Raw genomic sequence first — 14,708 nt, 5'->3', positions numbered from 1 at the left:
ATTGAATACAATTTACAAGATAGAATAATCCCATTAAATAGAATTGTGTAGTCCAGGATCCTCAATACCACCCTTTTAGACTATTAACTGTAATCTACATGTGATGAAGCCTATAAAAAAACTACTGATCCTAACCCTGATAATTAGTTTCTCTGGCTTATAAAAAAAACCCAAGAGATATATATGTGTGTGTGTGTGTGTGTGTATGTGTATATATATATATAAATATATATCTCGAAAGCTGGTCCTATGATATCAATTCTTAGTCCAAATAAAAAAGGTATCACCTAATACTGAAGAACTAATTTATCCTGCTATATATATATATATATAGTGCAGGATACATGAGTTCAGTATTAGTTGATACCTTTTTTATTTGGACTAAGAATTGATATCATAAGACAATCGAGAGTTTTCCTCTCTTCCTCAGGTCTGCAATACTGATGAACAAAGGTTTCTATGATTTAGAAAGGGATTGGGGGAAATAAAAAAAAAGAAGGAAGAATAAAGAACAGAGAGATGTAGATTGTTAGTCCAAATAAAAAAGGTATCACCTATCACCAGGTTATCATAAGGTAGGGTTGCCAGGTGCTCAGTATGGAACTGGACTGTTCTGTATTTTGACACACTGTCCAGTAACAAATGAGAGGTAATCCTCGACATGTATGTGTATACCGGTATATCTCTTTAAGAGGCGGGGCTTAGGGATCCAGGACGGGTGCTGATTGGCTGACTGTCATCTAACCCGGAAGCGGCCCCTTTCCTCCACGTGTGAGCCTCCAGCAGCCCTTCTAGCAAGCCAAGGACAGATACTCCAAGCCGGGGATATGAGGCCTGTCCTTCTTGGGGTGAGGTCGCTGTCCCGGGTCCTGGAATTGGCAGCCCCGGCGAGGAGATGCTGTTCGGGGGTGTCAGGGAAGGGAGTTCGGGTCCGATTCGCTCCCAGCCCGACAGGTAAGGACCGATAACCCCTTTACTGCCAGAAGCGCCTTGCTGCATATTTGTGATATATATATATATTTATATATATATATATATATAATGGAAATATTACTGTATGCTCATTTGCATGTCTTAGACAGGTCTGCAACCCTGCCTTTCACCATTATCACCCAGCATACAGTGCTTCCACTGCAGCAAGGGATTCTGGGAAATGACATGCAAATGAGCACACAGTGCCACCTTTTGCTACATATGTTACAAAAAGGAGTCCCACTTGTGCAGACTGTCCCAACAGAGTGATTTAGAGATAAATTCAAACAAATGTCCACTTTCTTGCTGCTCGTGCCGTAGAAGGCGCACTGTTCGCCCTCTTGTTCTGACCCGAGACTGCAAGGGGCTTGCTTTTTAATATACTTCATGTGAGTCTGCTATATGTGTTTGTGTGCATTCATTTAGGTGCGCTGTGCTATATATATATGTGCTATATATATATATATACTGTACAGTATTGCTGACCTGAAGAAGAGAGGAGAACTCTCGAAAGCTTGTCCTATGACATAAATTGTTAGTCCAATAAAAAAGGTATCACCTAATACTGAAGAACTCATTTATTCTGCAATATATATATATATATATATATATATATATATATATATATATATATATATATATATATATATATACAAATACAGCTGTATGCTCATTTGCATGTCTTAGGCAGGTCTGCAACCCCGCCTTTCCCCATTATCACCCAGCATACAGCACTTCCACTGCAGCAAGGGATTCTGGGAAATGACATGCAAAAGACATACGTTACCGTTCCAAGGTCTGGTAAAGCAAGAGACAGCACTCAATTGTTCCGTGCACCCCAAAACTGGAACAACCTACCAGAGACTCTCACATCCACCACCAGTTTAAGTTCTTTCAAATCTAAGGCTGTCTCACATTTTAACCTGGTCTGTAACTGTTTCATACGCTCATAATATACATTTTCTTTAACGGTGCACGCAATGTCTTGTATATAATGTATACCCTGTTCATTTATGTAACTGTACTTGTAACCATGTACTATTTGTTTTACTCTGTGCCCAGGACATACTTGAAAACGAGAGGTAACTCTCAATGTATTACTTCCTGGTAAAATATTTTATAAATAAATAAATAAATAAATTGTAGAAAACTTCACAAAGTGTATTGGTGAAAATAGTGGTACATAGTGGTAAATAGTGGCATCCCCCTGAGGAAGGTCCCATTTTGGAGGACCGAAACATTGGGTTTCTTGATGTACCACTATTTTCACCAATACACTTTGTGAAGTTTTCTACAATTGAGTGCTGTCTCTTGCTTTACCAGACCTTGGAACGGTAACATATGTTTATATTATCCATATGGGGCAAGCACCTACAGCCTATCAGCACCTAAGGAGTGCCAACTGTTCTATTTGACTATATATATATATATATATATATATATATGTATATATATATATATATATATATATATATATGTATGTATATGTGACCAGAATGGTCTAATTATCAGCACCAGACAACATATATGCAAAAATAGAGGGTGTTTATTGACCCGAAACACACAGGGTCAATGAACACCCTCTATTTTTGCATATATTTTGTCTGGTGCTGATAATTAGACTATTCTGGTCTTTTCTTTAATTTTATATTTTTTCTGTCCATCACAGACACCCTCTGTAGGATACTTCCTTCCATGACTCTTTTTCTGCTGTCACTGAGGAGGATGTGTCGTTACTGATGTCTTCTTCTCCCTCTACCATCTGCCCTCTTGACCCCATTCCTTCCCATCTCCTAAAACCTCTTGCTCCTACTATAATCCCTACACTTACACACATTTTTAACTCCTTAATCTACTCTGGTACCTTTCGCTCTTCCTTCAAACATGCAACAGTTATACCATTACTCAAAAATAGCAAGCTTGACCCTACCTGTCTTTCTAACTATCGACCTGTCACCCTCCTGCCTTTTGCCTCTAAACTCCTTGAACATCTTGTATTCTCTCGCTTGCTCCATTTTCTCAAAACCTATTCTGTCCTAGACCCTCTACATCTCACTGACTGCCCCACACCTTTGGAATGCCCTTCCTCCCAATATCTGACTAGTACCCTCTCTATCCACCTTTAAAGCTGCAGTTCAGTCAATATCCTGCATGTGTGTTTTTTTAATAAATCAGTTCTGTAGTAAGAAAAAATACTTTTAGCATTTTCTGTTTTAAAAACAACAAATTTGAAAGACCAATTTTCTTGTATTCTATTTTAACAGCCATTTGCTAAGGCACTGCCCCTTCATGTCCTGTCACAAGCCCTGGCACACCCCTTTGTCAGCCCTGCCTGCAGTTCAGTCTTTTTTTTTTTATTTATTTTTTTACTTCAGTAGTTTTGTGTGGGCAATCTCTAATTACCTAAAGAACTGTATAGCTGCAGGTCAATTCGTTCTCCATGTATTGATAGGCGAAATTTGGTGACATAATTAGTGAAGGGATCTGTTTTTCTTCTGCTTCTGTCTCTCAGTGGAAGCTCATGAATATTCATGAGCACTCCTGCACTGACATGTGCTAGAGGGAGGGCTGGGCTGACAAAGGGGTGTGCCAGGGCTTGTGACAAGACATGAAGGGGCAGTGCCTTAGCAAATGGCTGTTAAAATAGAATACAAGAAAATTGGTCTTTCAAAGTTGTTTTTTTTAAAACAGAAAATGCTAAAAGTATTTTTTCTTACTACAGAACTGATTTATTTAAAAAAACACACATGCAGGATATTGACTGAACTGCGGCTTTAATACCCACCTCAAAACACACCTGCTTAAAGAAGCATACGAGTAGCTCCGTGGCTGATAATTTACACCTCATACATTAACTTTGGCCCCCTGGCAGACGCACTTACCAGAATGCCCTCCTACTGTCTCTGTACGTTCTTCCTACCAAAAAATTAGATTGTAAGCTCTTCGGAGCAGGGACTCCTTTTCCTAAATTTTTCTTTCATGTTTGAAGCACTTCTTCCCTTTATGTGTTATACATATAATGTGTGTGTGTGCGTGTGTATATATATATGTATGTATGTATGTGTGTGTATTATTTACTTATATATCCGTAAAAATATATGCACCTAGATTGAAAACTGGTTGAAGGGTAGACAACAGAGGGTTGTCATAAATTGAACTTTTTCCGGTTGGGCTAAAGTCGTGAGTGGAGTACCTCAGGGATTCTGAGGCCCCTGCTTTTTAACTTGTTTATTAATGACCTTGAAGTTGACATCGAGAGCAAAGTCTCCATCTTTGCTGATGATACTAAATTGTGTAAGGTAGTAGAATCAGAGCAGAATGTAATTTCTCTTCAGAAGGACTTGGAGAGACTGGAAACGTGGGCAGGTAAATGGCAGATGAGGTTTAATACAGATAAATGTAAGGTTATGAATTTGGGAAGCAAGTATAAACAGGCGACTTACAAATTAAATGGGGATACATTGGGGGAATCCTTGATGGAGAAGGATGTAGGAGTCCTTGTAGACAGCAGGCTTAGCAATAGTACCCAAAGTCATGCATTAGCTGCAAAGGCAAACAAGATCTTAACTTGCATTAAACGGGCAATGGATGGAAGGGAAGTAAACATAATTATGTCTCTTTATAAAGCATTAGTAAGACCACACCTTGAATATGGAGTACAATTTTGTGCACCACTCCTTAGAAAATACTTTATGGAACTAGAGAGAATGCAGAGAAGAGCCACCAAATTAATAAAGGGGATAGACAATCTAAATTATGAGGAGAGGCTAGCTAAATTAGATTTTTTTTTACATTAGAAAAGAGGCGTCTAAGAGGGGATATGATAACTATATACAAATATATTCGGGGACAGTACAGGGAGCTTTCAAAAGACTATTCATCCCACGGGCAGTACAAAGGACTCAGGGCATCCCTTAAGTTGGAGGAATGGAAATTTCACCAGCAACAAAGGAAAGGGTTCTTTACAGTAAGGGCAGTTAACATGTGGAATTCATTACCATGGAGACTGTGATGACAGATACAATAGATTTGTTCAAAAAAAAGGTTGGACATCTTTTTAGAAAGGTATACAGGGATATACCAAATAAGTAAACATGGGAAGGATGTTGATCCAGGGAGTAATCTGATTGCCAATTCTTGGAGTCAGGAAGGAATTTATTTTTCCCCTTATGAGATATCATTGGATGATACGTCACTGGGGTTTTTTGTTTGCCTCCCTCTGGATCAATAAGTAGGTATAGATATAGGCTAAAGTATCTGTTGTCTAAATTTAGCATAGGTTGAACTTGATGGAAGAACGTCTTTTTTTAACCTCATCTACTATGTAACTATGTAACTATTTATATATTTTTAATTTATATGATTATCACGTGTATTACTGCTATGAAGCGCTATGTACATTAATGGCGATATATAAATAAAGACATACATACTTAACACAGTGTGCAGCCTTTTCCATATACTGTATAGCGCAATCCATGTGCATAGCGTTTTACTGCAGTAATACACGTGACATAGTATTATAGCATATAATGGGAATAAGCTCTTCGGGCATAAAACTAGGAAAAGGAGTCCCTGCCCCGAAAAGCTTACAATGGTAAGAGCATCTGTAAGAGACCAAGGTCCGTGCATGTGAGGTGTATAGTATCAGCCACGGAGCTACCCGTATGCTTCGTTAAAGAGGTGTGTTTTAAGAAAGGTCCTAAAGGTGGATAGAGAGGGTGCTAGTCGGGTACTGAGGGAAAGGGCATTCCAGAGGTGTGGGGCAGTCAGTGAGAAAGGTTTAAGGCGGGAGAGGGCTTTAGATACAAAGGGGGTAGAGGGAAAACATCCTTGAGCAGAACACGAGCCAGGCAGGTGTAGAGTGAGATATAAGGAGGGGCAGAGGAGGCTATAGCATGAAAAGCGAGGAGGTGAATTTTTGTACCTAATACAGCATTTGATAGGAAGCCAGGAGAGGGATTTCAGTGGCAGCGACGCTGAGACAGATTTAGGACAGAGTAAAACGATTCTAGCAGCAGCGTGTAGGGTAGATTGTAGGAGAGGCAGGAAGTGGTTAAACCCCTATGTACATATATACAAATAAAAATATATATCACTGTGCGGTAAGTGCCTCTTGTTTTTCCCTTGACATCATATGCGTCCTTGGTGCCGGGGGAGGGATTAGTGCGTAAGGAAGCAGAAGGTTACATAGGAGGTAAAACGGGCCCGTGTAATATCCCGTGAAGCCGTCTTCCCAGCGCTAGAGAAGAGATCACTTCCATTCAAATGAGTGGGGCTAAAATCTTCTCCAGCACAGGAAGCCGGTTCATGCTTGATGAAGTTGAATTGGGCCCAAATGATCCCAGTAGCTGGGATTTGAAATGACTTTTTTTTTTTGCAAGGCTCCACATTCCCTCTGGTACTGCGGGTTCACACAATAACGCTGGGTGGCATAAATATGGGTCTGTTCAAATCAATTAGGCAAAATGTGTGGCACGGCTGACTCTTTTTCAACAGGGGTTGGCAACTCCTGTCCTCAAGGGCCACCAACAGGCCAGGCTTTTTAGGATAACCCTGCTTCAGCACAGGTGGCTCAGTCGATGACTGCGCCACTGATTGAGCTACCTGTGCTGAAGCAGGCGTATCCTGAAAACCTGACCTGTTGATGGTCTTTGAGGACTGGAGTTGCCCACCCTTGCTCTACAACATTTTACAGTGATATCTCCTTCGTCACTTCATACAGTCTTATCATTCAGACCAGGTAAACTTCATCACACGCGAACCTGCTTGCCGTTTTTCTCCTTGGAAGCTGGCAACCAAACCATTCAAATAATGTGAATTAACGTCAGTGATGGAGCTGTGCCGGGCACATTGTGATTGACTCGGTTACATGTTGAACTATCTCTGGGAAGATGCACATGTTGTTGGAGGTTGCAGAAGAGATGTCATTGATTAAATGTTTTATGAGGCAGCGAGTGATTGATATAACGGAGGATTTTCGGGTACCGCAGTAGGTAATGATTGGGATAAGCGTCGCTGACTTGGTAAAGTCGCCGTCTGCGCTGATCACCTTTTTGGTTTTGCATTCTGGTCGAGGCTGTTTTTATGGTACAAATCTGATGCTTCATTCAGGAGACACGCGTCGGAAATAATAAGTGTCCGAGCGGTTAAAAAGGAGCTCTCTCCAGAGCCCTGTGCAGTCTAAAGGTTTCCATGGCAACATCATAAACTAGAGATTAAGAAAATGTATTATGTTTTTAACACTAGAAAAAAAAAATCTTTTTGTTTTTTGTTTTTGCTGAGTGGGCGAGGTGGAGGTACTGACATCATATGATTTAAACGCGTAGGTTTCTGGAGGGAATTGTTGCAATAAAGGAACAATCCTTGAATTGGGGGGTTTATTTGTAGATTGACAGTTTTTCTTTCTCTCTCCTTAGGTTTCCTGCACCTGGGCGGCTTACGCACAGCACTGTACAATTATCTGTTTGCTAAGAAGAATGGCGGATCTTTTATCTTGCGCCTGGAGGACACGGACCGGAGCCGCCTGGTTCCCGGAGCAGCTGAGAGTATAGAGGACATGCTGGAATGGGCGGGTACGGGGGGGTTACCGTCTCCTCTGTGCTGTTAATTTGGGATATTAAGTCTCCCTGTACAATACACAAATATTTAGCTAACGGTCCTATCTGTGCTACATCACCAACAGGTCAGGTTTTACAGATATCACAGCTTCAGCACAGGAGATATCCCTGCTTCAGCACAGGGGGCTCAGTCTTCGACTGAGCCCCCTGTGCTGAAGCAGGGATATCTTGGAAACTTGACCTGTTGGTGGCTCATGAGGACTGGAAATGGCCACTCCTGTGCTAGAGTAAGGACGGCATAAGACCATGTCAAGTTAACTGTCCTCTCGTTGCAGGGATCACACCTGACGAGAGCCCCAGACGTGGGGGACCCTGCGGGCCGTACGAACAGTCTCGGCGCCTGGATCTGTATCGGGCAGCGGCGCAGGCACTGCTGGACAGCGGAGCTGCGTATCGCTGCTTCTGCACCCCGCAGAGACTGGAACTGCTCAAAAAAGAAGCTCTGAGAAGCAGACAGACCCCTCGGTACGAACCTGCTCCAAAACTGGAGCTCCCCGTGTTACCCGGCACAGGACAAACACGGGTGCAGGGAATCACTAACTGCGCGTGACTGTCTTGAAAGCAGTATACTCTGTGCTGTGCAAAGGGAACGTATAGAGGACATTACAGGGAAACTGACCTGAGGCACATAGGCGCCTGTCTCCAAAAACATGACAGTGCCAACTTCATCTGCATCCTAGAGCGGGAGTGAGTAGTGGAGAGACCTTGCATGCTTTATATACAGGGAAAGGAGAAGGAGCGAAAACGCACAGGATTGAAATGGTATTACTCACACAAAGGTAACACAATCACAGCAGTTAAAGGGAAAGGGCAGTGGGAACAGCGCTAATGCTACAAATAAAAATAGTGACACATGGGTGACTAACATAAAATAAATCACACTTTAAATGTTAAAGTGGGGGCTGCCAAGAACAAAGGTTCACACAAACCAATATAGACAATAAAAACAAAAAAAACGGCGCCTCTAAAAAGAATAACAAATAGAGCCTGACCAAATATAAAGTCCAATAAGGCTGAGAGGAAATCCAGAGAAGAATCTTCGATGAAGTCTCATGGAAAGACAAACAAACAAATAGGACAAACACACAAATAAAGAAAAAAGAAAAAGATCATAGTGCAACTAAAAACAACTAAAACAAATAATCACTGATAAGATTAACGAGAGAATAATTACAAATTTAATGCAAATGAATTAAAATAAATATAAAAAGCAACAAACACTTGAATGTTGTGCAAGAGACACTATTAAAGCGATGACATCCGGTAGGGATAAAATTGAAACCCTACTTACAGCAAAGCTGCTAGGTATAAGCCCGTAGCACAATGTCCTAGACTGGAACCGAAGCCTGGTAGGTAGTTGGTATTACACAGCCTCCGGAGATCCACGATGCCGGGGACTGCCGCTGCTAACACACTGATAGATGTCCTGATGTGTGGGGGGTGCCTGTAGACGGACGTTCACAGAGGTACACAATTGGAGGCTTTTATAAGGCGAAATTATAATAGGCTTTATTGTGCTTTTTCCTTTTTCATCAGGAAATCATCCAAACACGGGGGGGGGGACAAAGCTTCTATTCACTTGGGAGTATTTCTAGTGAAAATACCATGCAATTAATTCACAGCTCCCTAAGTCAAGCATGTCTCGCAGCTCCAAAACATATAGCATGAAATAAGCAGATATAAGCAGTCTCTTAATAATGAAAGTCTTATCTGTTCCTTGGAGGGAAAATCTTCTCTGGTTCAGCTCCCTTCCCTCAGGGTGTGTCAGCATTCAGGTTCAGAAGTTTTCCCTGTGTCTTGTAAGCAGCTCTGCTGTTTCTTCTGGCAGGGCTCAAGACTGTTGTGAGAGTCAAAGACAATCTCTGCTCTCTCTCCCAAGTTCAGCTCTCAGTCACAGCTAAGGAGTTACTTCCTGTCTCAAAGGCAGGCTTTTTCTACCACCTCTAATCAGGCAGGTGGTATTAGTTAATTTGCTACCAGCAGTCAAACACCACACTGCTGGATTAGAGGCACATTTGTGAACAGGGATAAGTCCCCTGTCACAGTGCCACAGGTGAAAACCTGGACCCGTCACTGAGGTATCGCGAGACCTCTGGTCTGTGTCTAGCCCCTCGGTGATTCCCTCGGCAGCATCGGGTCCAGGTTTTCACCTGTGGCACCCCCCACACATCAGGACATCTATCAGTGTGTTAGCAGCGGCAGTCCCCGGCATCGTGGATCTCCGGAGGCTGTGTAATACCAACTACCTACCAGGCTTCGGTTCCAGTCTAGGACATTGTGCTACGGGCTTATACCTAGCAGCTTTGCTGTAAGTAGAGTTTCAATTTTATCCCTACCGGATGTCATCGCTTTAATAGTGTCTCTTGCACAACATTCAAGTGTTTGTTGCTTTTTATATTTATTTTAATTCATTTGCATTACATTTGTAATTATTCTCTCGTTAATCTTATCAGTGATTATTTGTTTTAGTTGTTTTTAGTTGCACTATGATCTTTTTCTTTTTTCTTTATTTGTGTGTTTGTCCTATTTGTTTGTTTGTCTTTCCATGAGACTTCATCGAAGATTCTACTTTGGATTTCTACTCAGCCTTATTGGACTTTATATTTGGTCAGGCTCTATTTGTTATTCTTTTTGGAGGCGCCGGTTTTTTTGTGTTTACAATCACAGCAGTGCTCAACTCCAGTCCTCAAGCCCCCCCCAATAGGTCAGGTTTTCAGGATATCCCTGCTTCAGCACAGGTGGCTCAATCAGTTAACTGCTTCAGCACAGTTTTCGTCTGAGCCTCTGATTGAGCCTCCTGTGCTGAAGCACGGACTGATTGAGCCACCTGTGCTGAAGTAGGGATAGCCTGAAAACCTGACCTATTGGGGGGGGGGGGGACTGGAGTTGACCACCCCTAGTAATTAGCAAAGTTGTCGCTCTGCGAAGATTTGGCTCTGGTTCACTAAATGACTGCAGAGGAGTATTGACTTGGGACCTGTAACTTTGTAAATGTTTGCTATAGAAACAAAAAAGGCTTGTTACATTATAATACATTAAAAATGTCATTCAGAGTTGTTTAAAAAAAATGCTACAAGTATTTTCTCATAGTACAGAACTGATTTATTAAAAAAAAAATACACGTAGAATATTGCTTGGTCTGCAGCTTTAACATTGGTTACTAACATACTACACTATATATTTTGTTTTTCTCTTCTTTTTTTCCTTTGGACTTGTTTGATGTTGCGGTTTAACACTGCCACCATTTAGTTTCTATGTATGATTGTTTATTTAAGCGCCAACCTATTTATTTACACAACATCCCATTGTGCTATGCCTTATCTGAGAGGGTAAAACCCCTGTGCTGGGGCGGGGTGTGACTGAGAGAGGTCCACATTAAGTTACTGAATGAACTCATTTGAGGCCTGGGTAGATTTTTATATGATCACATAATGTAAAGCTGGGCAGCAGCTAACCAGTGCTCATATCTCTCCCCCCCTACCATGTCTAACCAGTACTCATAGCTCTCCCCCCTACCATGTCTAACCAGTGCTCATATCTCTCCCCCCCTACCATTTCTAACCAGTACTCATAGCTCTCCCCCCTACCATGTCTAACCAGTGCTCATATCTCTCCCCCCCTACCATTTCTAACCAGTACTCATAGCTCTCCCCCCTACCATGTCTAACCAGTGCTCATATCTCTTCCCCCCCTACCATTTCTAACCAGTGCTCATAGCTCTCCCCCCCTACCATTTCTAACCAGTGCTCATAGCTCTCCCCCCTACCATTTCTAACCAGTGCTCATATCTCTCCCCCCTACCATTTCTAACCAGTGCTCATATCTATCCCCCCCCTACCATTTCTAACCAGTGCTCATATCTCTCCCCCCTACCATGTCTAACCAGTTCTCATATCTCTCCCCCCTACCATTTCTAACCAGTGCTCATAGCTCTCCCCCCCTACCATTTCTAACCAGTGCTCATATATATCCCCCCCTACCATTTATAACCAGTGCTCATATCTCTCCCCCCTACCATGTCTAACCAGTGCTCATATCTCTCCCCCCTACCATGTCTAACCAGTGCTCATATCTCTCCCCCCCTACCATTTCTAACCAGTGCTCATATCTATCCCCCCCTACCATTTATAACCAGTGCTCATATCTCTCCCCCCTACCATGTCTAACCAGTGCTCATATCTCTCCCCCCCTACCATTTCTAACCAGTGCTCATATCTCTCCCCCCTACCATGTCTAACCAGTGCTCATATCTCTCCCCTCCTACCATTTCTAACCAGTGCTCATAGCTCTCCCCCCCTACCATTTCTAACCAGTACTCATAGCTCCCCCCCTACCATGTCTAACCAGTGCTCATAGCTCTCCCCCCCTACCATTTCTAACCAGTACTCATAGCTCCCCCCCCTACCATGTCTAACCAGTGCTCATATCTCTCCCCCCTACCATTTCTAACCAGTGCACATATCTATCCCCCCCTACCATGTCTAACCAGTGCTCATATCTCTCCCCCCTACCATTTCTAACCAGTGCACATATCTATCCCCCCCTACCATTCCTAACCAGTGCTCATAGTTCCCCCCCTACCATTTCTAACCAGTACTCATAGCTCCCCCCCCTACCATGTCTAACCAGTGCTCATAGCTCCCCCCTACCATGTCTAACCAGTGCTCATAGCTCTCCCCCCCTACCATGTCTAACCAGTGCTCCTAGCTCTCCCCCCTACCATGTCTAACCAGTGCTCATAGCTCTCCCCCCCTACCATGTCTAACCAGTGCTCATAGCTCTCCCCCCCTACCATGTCTAACCAGTGCTCATAGCTCTCCCCCCCTACCATGTCTAACCAGTGCTCATAGCTCTCCCCCCTACCATGTCTAACCAGTGCTCATAGCTCTCCCCCCCTACCATTTCTAACCAGTGCTCATAGCTCTCCCCCCTACCATTTCTAACCAGTGCTCATAGCTCTCCCCCCCTACCATTTCTAACCAGTGCTCATAGCTCCCCCCCATTTCTAACCAGTGCTCATATTTTTTTCCCCATTTCTAACCAGTGCTCATATCTCCCCCCCATTTCTAACCAGTGCTCATATCTCTTCCCCCATTTCTAACCAGTGCTCATATCTCTTCCCCCATTTCTAACCAGTGCTCATATCTCCCCCCATTTCTAACCAGTGCTCATATCTCTTCCCCCATTTCTAACCAGTGCTCATATCTCTTCCCCCATTTCTAACCAGTGCTCATATCTCCCCCCATTTCTAACCAGTGCTCATATCTCCCCCCCATTTCTAACCAGTACTCATATCTCCCCCCCATTTCTAACCAGTGCTCATATCTCCCCCCCATTTCTAACTAGTGCTCATATTCCTGCCCCCCATTTCTAACTAGTGCTCATATTCCCCTTCCCCCATTTCTAACTAGTGCTCATATTTCCCCCCCATTTCTAACTAGTGCTCATATTCCCCCCCCCCATTTCTAACCAGTGCTCATATCTCCCCCCCCATTTCTAACCAGTACTCATATCTCCCCCCCATTTCTAACCAGTGCTCATATCTCCCCCCCATTTCTTACCAGTGCTCATATCTCTCCCCCCCCCCATTTCTAACCAGTGCTCATATCTCCCCCCCCCCCCATTTCTAGCCAGTGCTCATATCTCCCCCCACCTCCCCACAAAGTTTCTAACGGGTGCAATCTCTCTTTTTGAAGTTATGATAACAGGTGCCGGCACCTGACAGAAAAGCAAGTGCAGGAGAAGATGTCGCGGGATTCCCCATACGTGGTCCGGTTCTGCCTAAGTAAGGGTGCTCAGCCCTTCCAGGACCTCGTCTATGGCTGGATACAGCACGATGTGGCGAGTGTGGAGGGTGACCCGGTAATCATAAAGGGGGACGGCTTCCCGACCTATCACCTGGCCAACGTGGTGGACGATAACAGTATGAACGTGAGTCACGTGCTGCGGGGAGCAGAGTGGCTGATCTCTACGGCCAAGCACCTACTCCTGTACCAAGCTCTGGGCTGGGAACCCCCGCAGTATGCCCACCTCCCCCTTCTGCTCAACAAGGATGGCACCAAACTATCCAAACGGCAGGGGGACATCTTCATCCAGCACTACGCCCAGAGTGGCTACCTGTCTGACGCCCTCCTGGACCTCATCACCAACTGCGGCTCGGGTTTCACTGGTAACAATGTAGAGAAAGGGAGATGTCCATCACTAGGGGAGGAGGAAGAGGAAGCCATACTTTGCAGAGGGGGAAAGCTGTGCATGAGAGGGAGAAAGAGAAAGGTCTACTTCATGTGTGAGACGAAAGAGACCTGGGTTGTAGAGGAGAGCGAGGCGCAGGGTGGAGGGAGAGTATTGTATTTTGCAGGCTGGGATAGTGTAAACCGTGCAAACTACAGTCACACAATATCACCACACAAATAAATGATACAATATCATGGAGGAGCATCTCTCTCACTCTCACTCTCTCTCTACACACTCTCTCTCTACACTCTCTTTCTCTACACACTCTCTCCATTCTCTCTACACTCTCTACACACTCTCTCTACACACTCTCTCTACACTCTCTCTCGCTACTCTCTCTACACTCTCTCTCTACACACTCTCTCTCTACACTCTACACTCTCTAAACTCTACACTATCTCTACACTTTCTACACTCTACACACTCTCTCTCTCTCTCTCTCTACACACTCTACAATCTCTCCACTCTCTCTCTCTCTCCACTCTCTCTCTACACTCTCTCTCTCCACTCTCTCTACACTCTCTCTCTACACTCTCTACACACTCTCTCTCTACACACTCTCTCTACACTCTACACACTCTCTCTACACTCTCTCTCTACACTCTACACTCTCTCTCTCTACACTCTCTCTCTCTCTACACTCTCTCTCTCTACACTCTCTCTCTCTACACTCTCTCTCTCTACACTCTCTCACTCTACACTCTCTCACTCTACACACTCTACACTCTCTACACACTCTCTACACTCTCTCTCTCTCTACACTCTCTCTCTCTACCATCTCTCACTCTCCACTCTCTACACACTCTACACTCTCTACACACTCTCTCTACACTCCTCTCTCTCTCTCTCTCTCTCTCCACACTTTCTCACTGCAGCGATCTC

The 14,708-nt window shown here is 43.8% G+C and overlaps 1 protein-coding gene across 2 annotated transcripts in view; it reads left to right on the top strand.

Moving 5' to 3' along the window:
* Positions 1 to 725: 725 nt before the first annotated feature.
* EARS2 (glutamyl-tRNA synthetase 2, mitochondrial) overlaps positions 726 to 14,708 on the top strand; it is a 21,173-nt gene continuing 7,190 nt past the window's right edge. For both annotated transcript variants that reach the window (XR_012787386.1, XM_075565646.1), the window contains exons 1-4: positions 726 to 954; positions 7,392 to 7,547; positions 7,868 to 8,057; positions 13,289 to 13,761. Coding sequence is in view for 1 of the 2 variants with exons in the window: in XM_075565646.1 (XP_075421761.1) it covers positions 828 to 954; positions 7,392 to 7,547; positions 7,868 to 8,057; positions 13,289 to 13,761 (946 nt within the window). In the remaining variant the exon portion in view is untranslated. The remainder of the gene's footprint in view (positions 955 to 7,391; positions 7,548 to 7,867; positions 8,058 to 13,288; positions 13,762 to 14,708) is intronic.

The sequence above is a fragment of the Ascaphus truei genome, chromosome 11, assembly GCF_040206685.1.
Source record: "Ascaphus truei isolate aAscTru1 chromosome 11, aAscTru1.hap1, whole genome shotgun sequence".
NCBI classification, from domain to species: Eukaryota; Metazoa; Chordata; class Amphibia; order Anura; family Ascaphidae; genus Ascaphus; species Ascaphus truei.
This window is presented reverse-complemented; position numbering and strand designations above follow the sequence as displayed.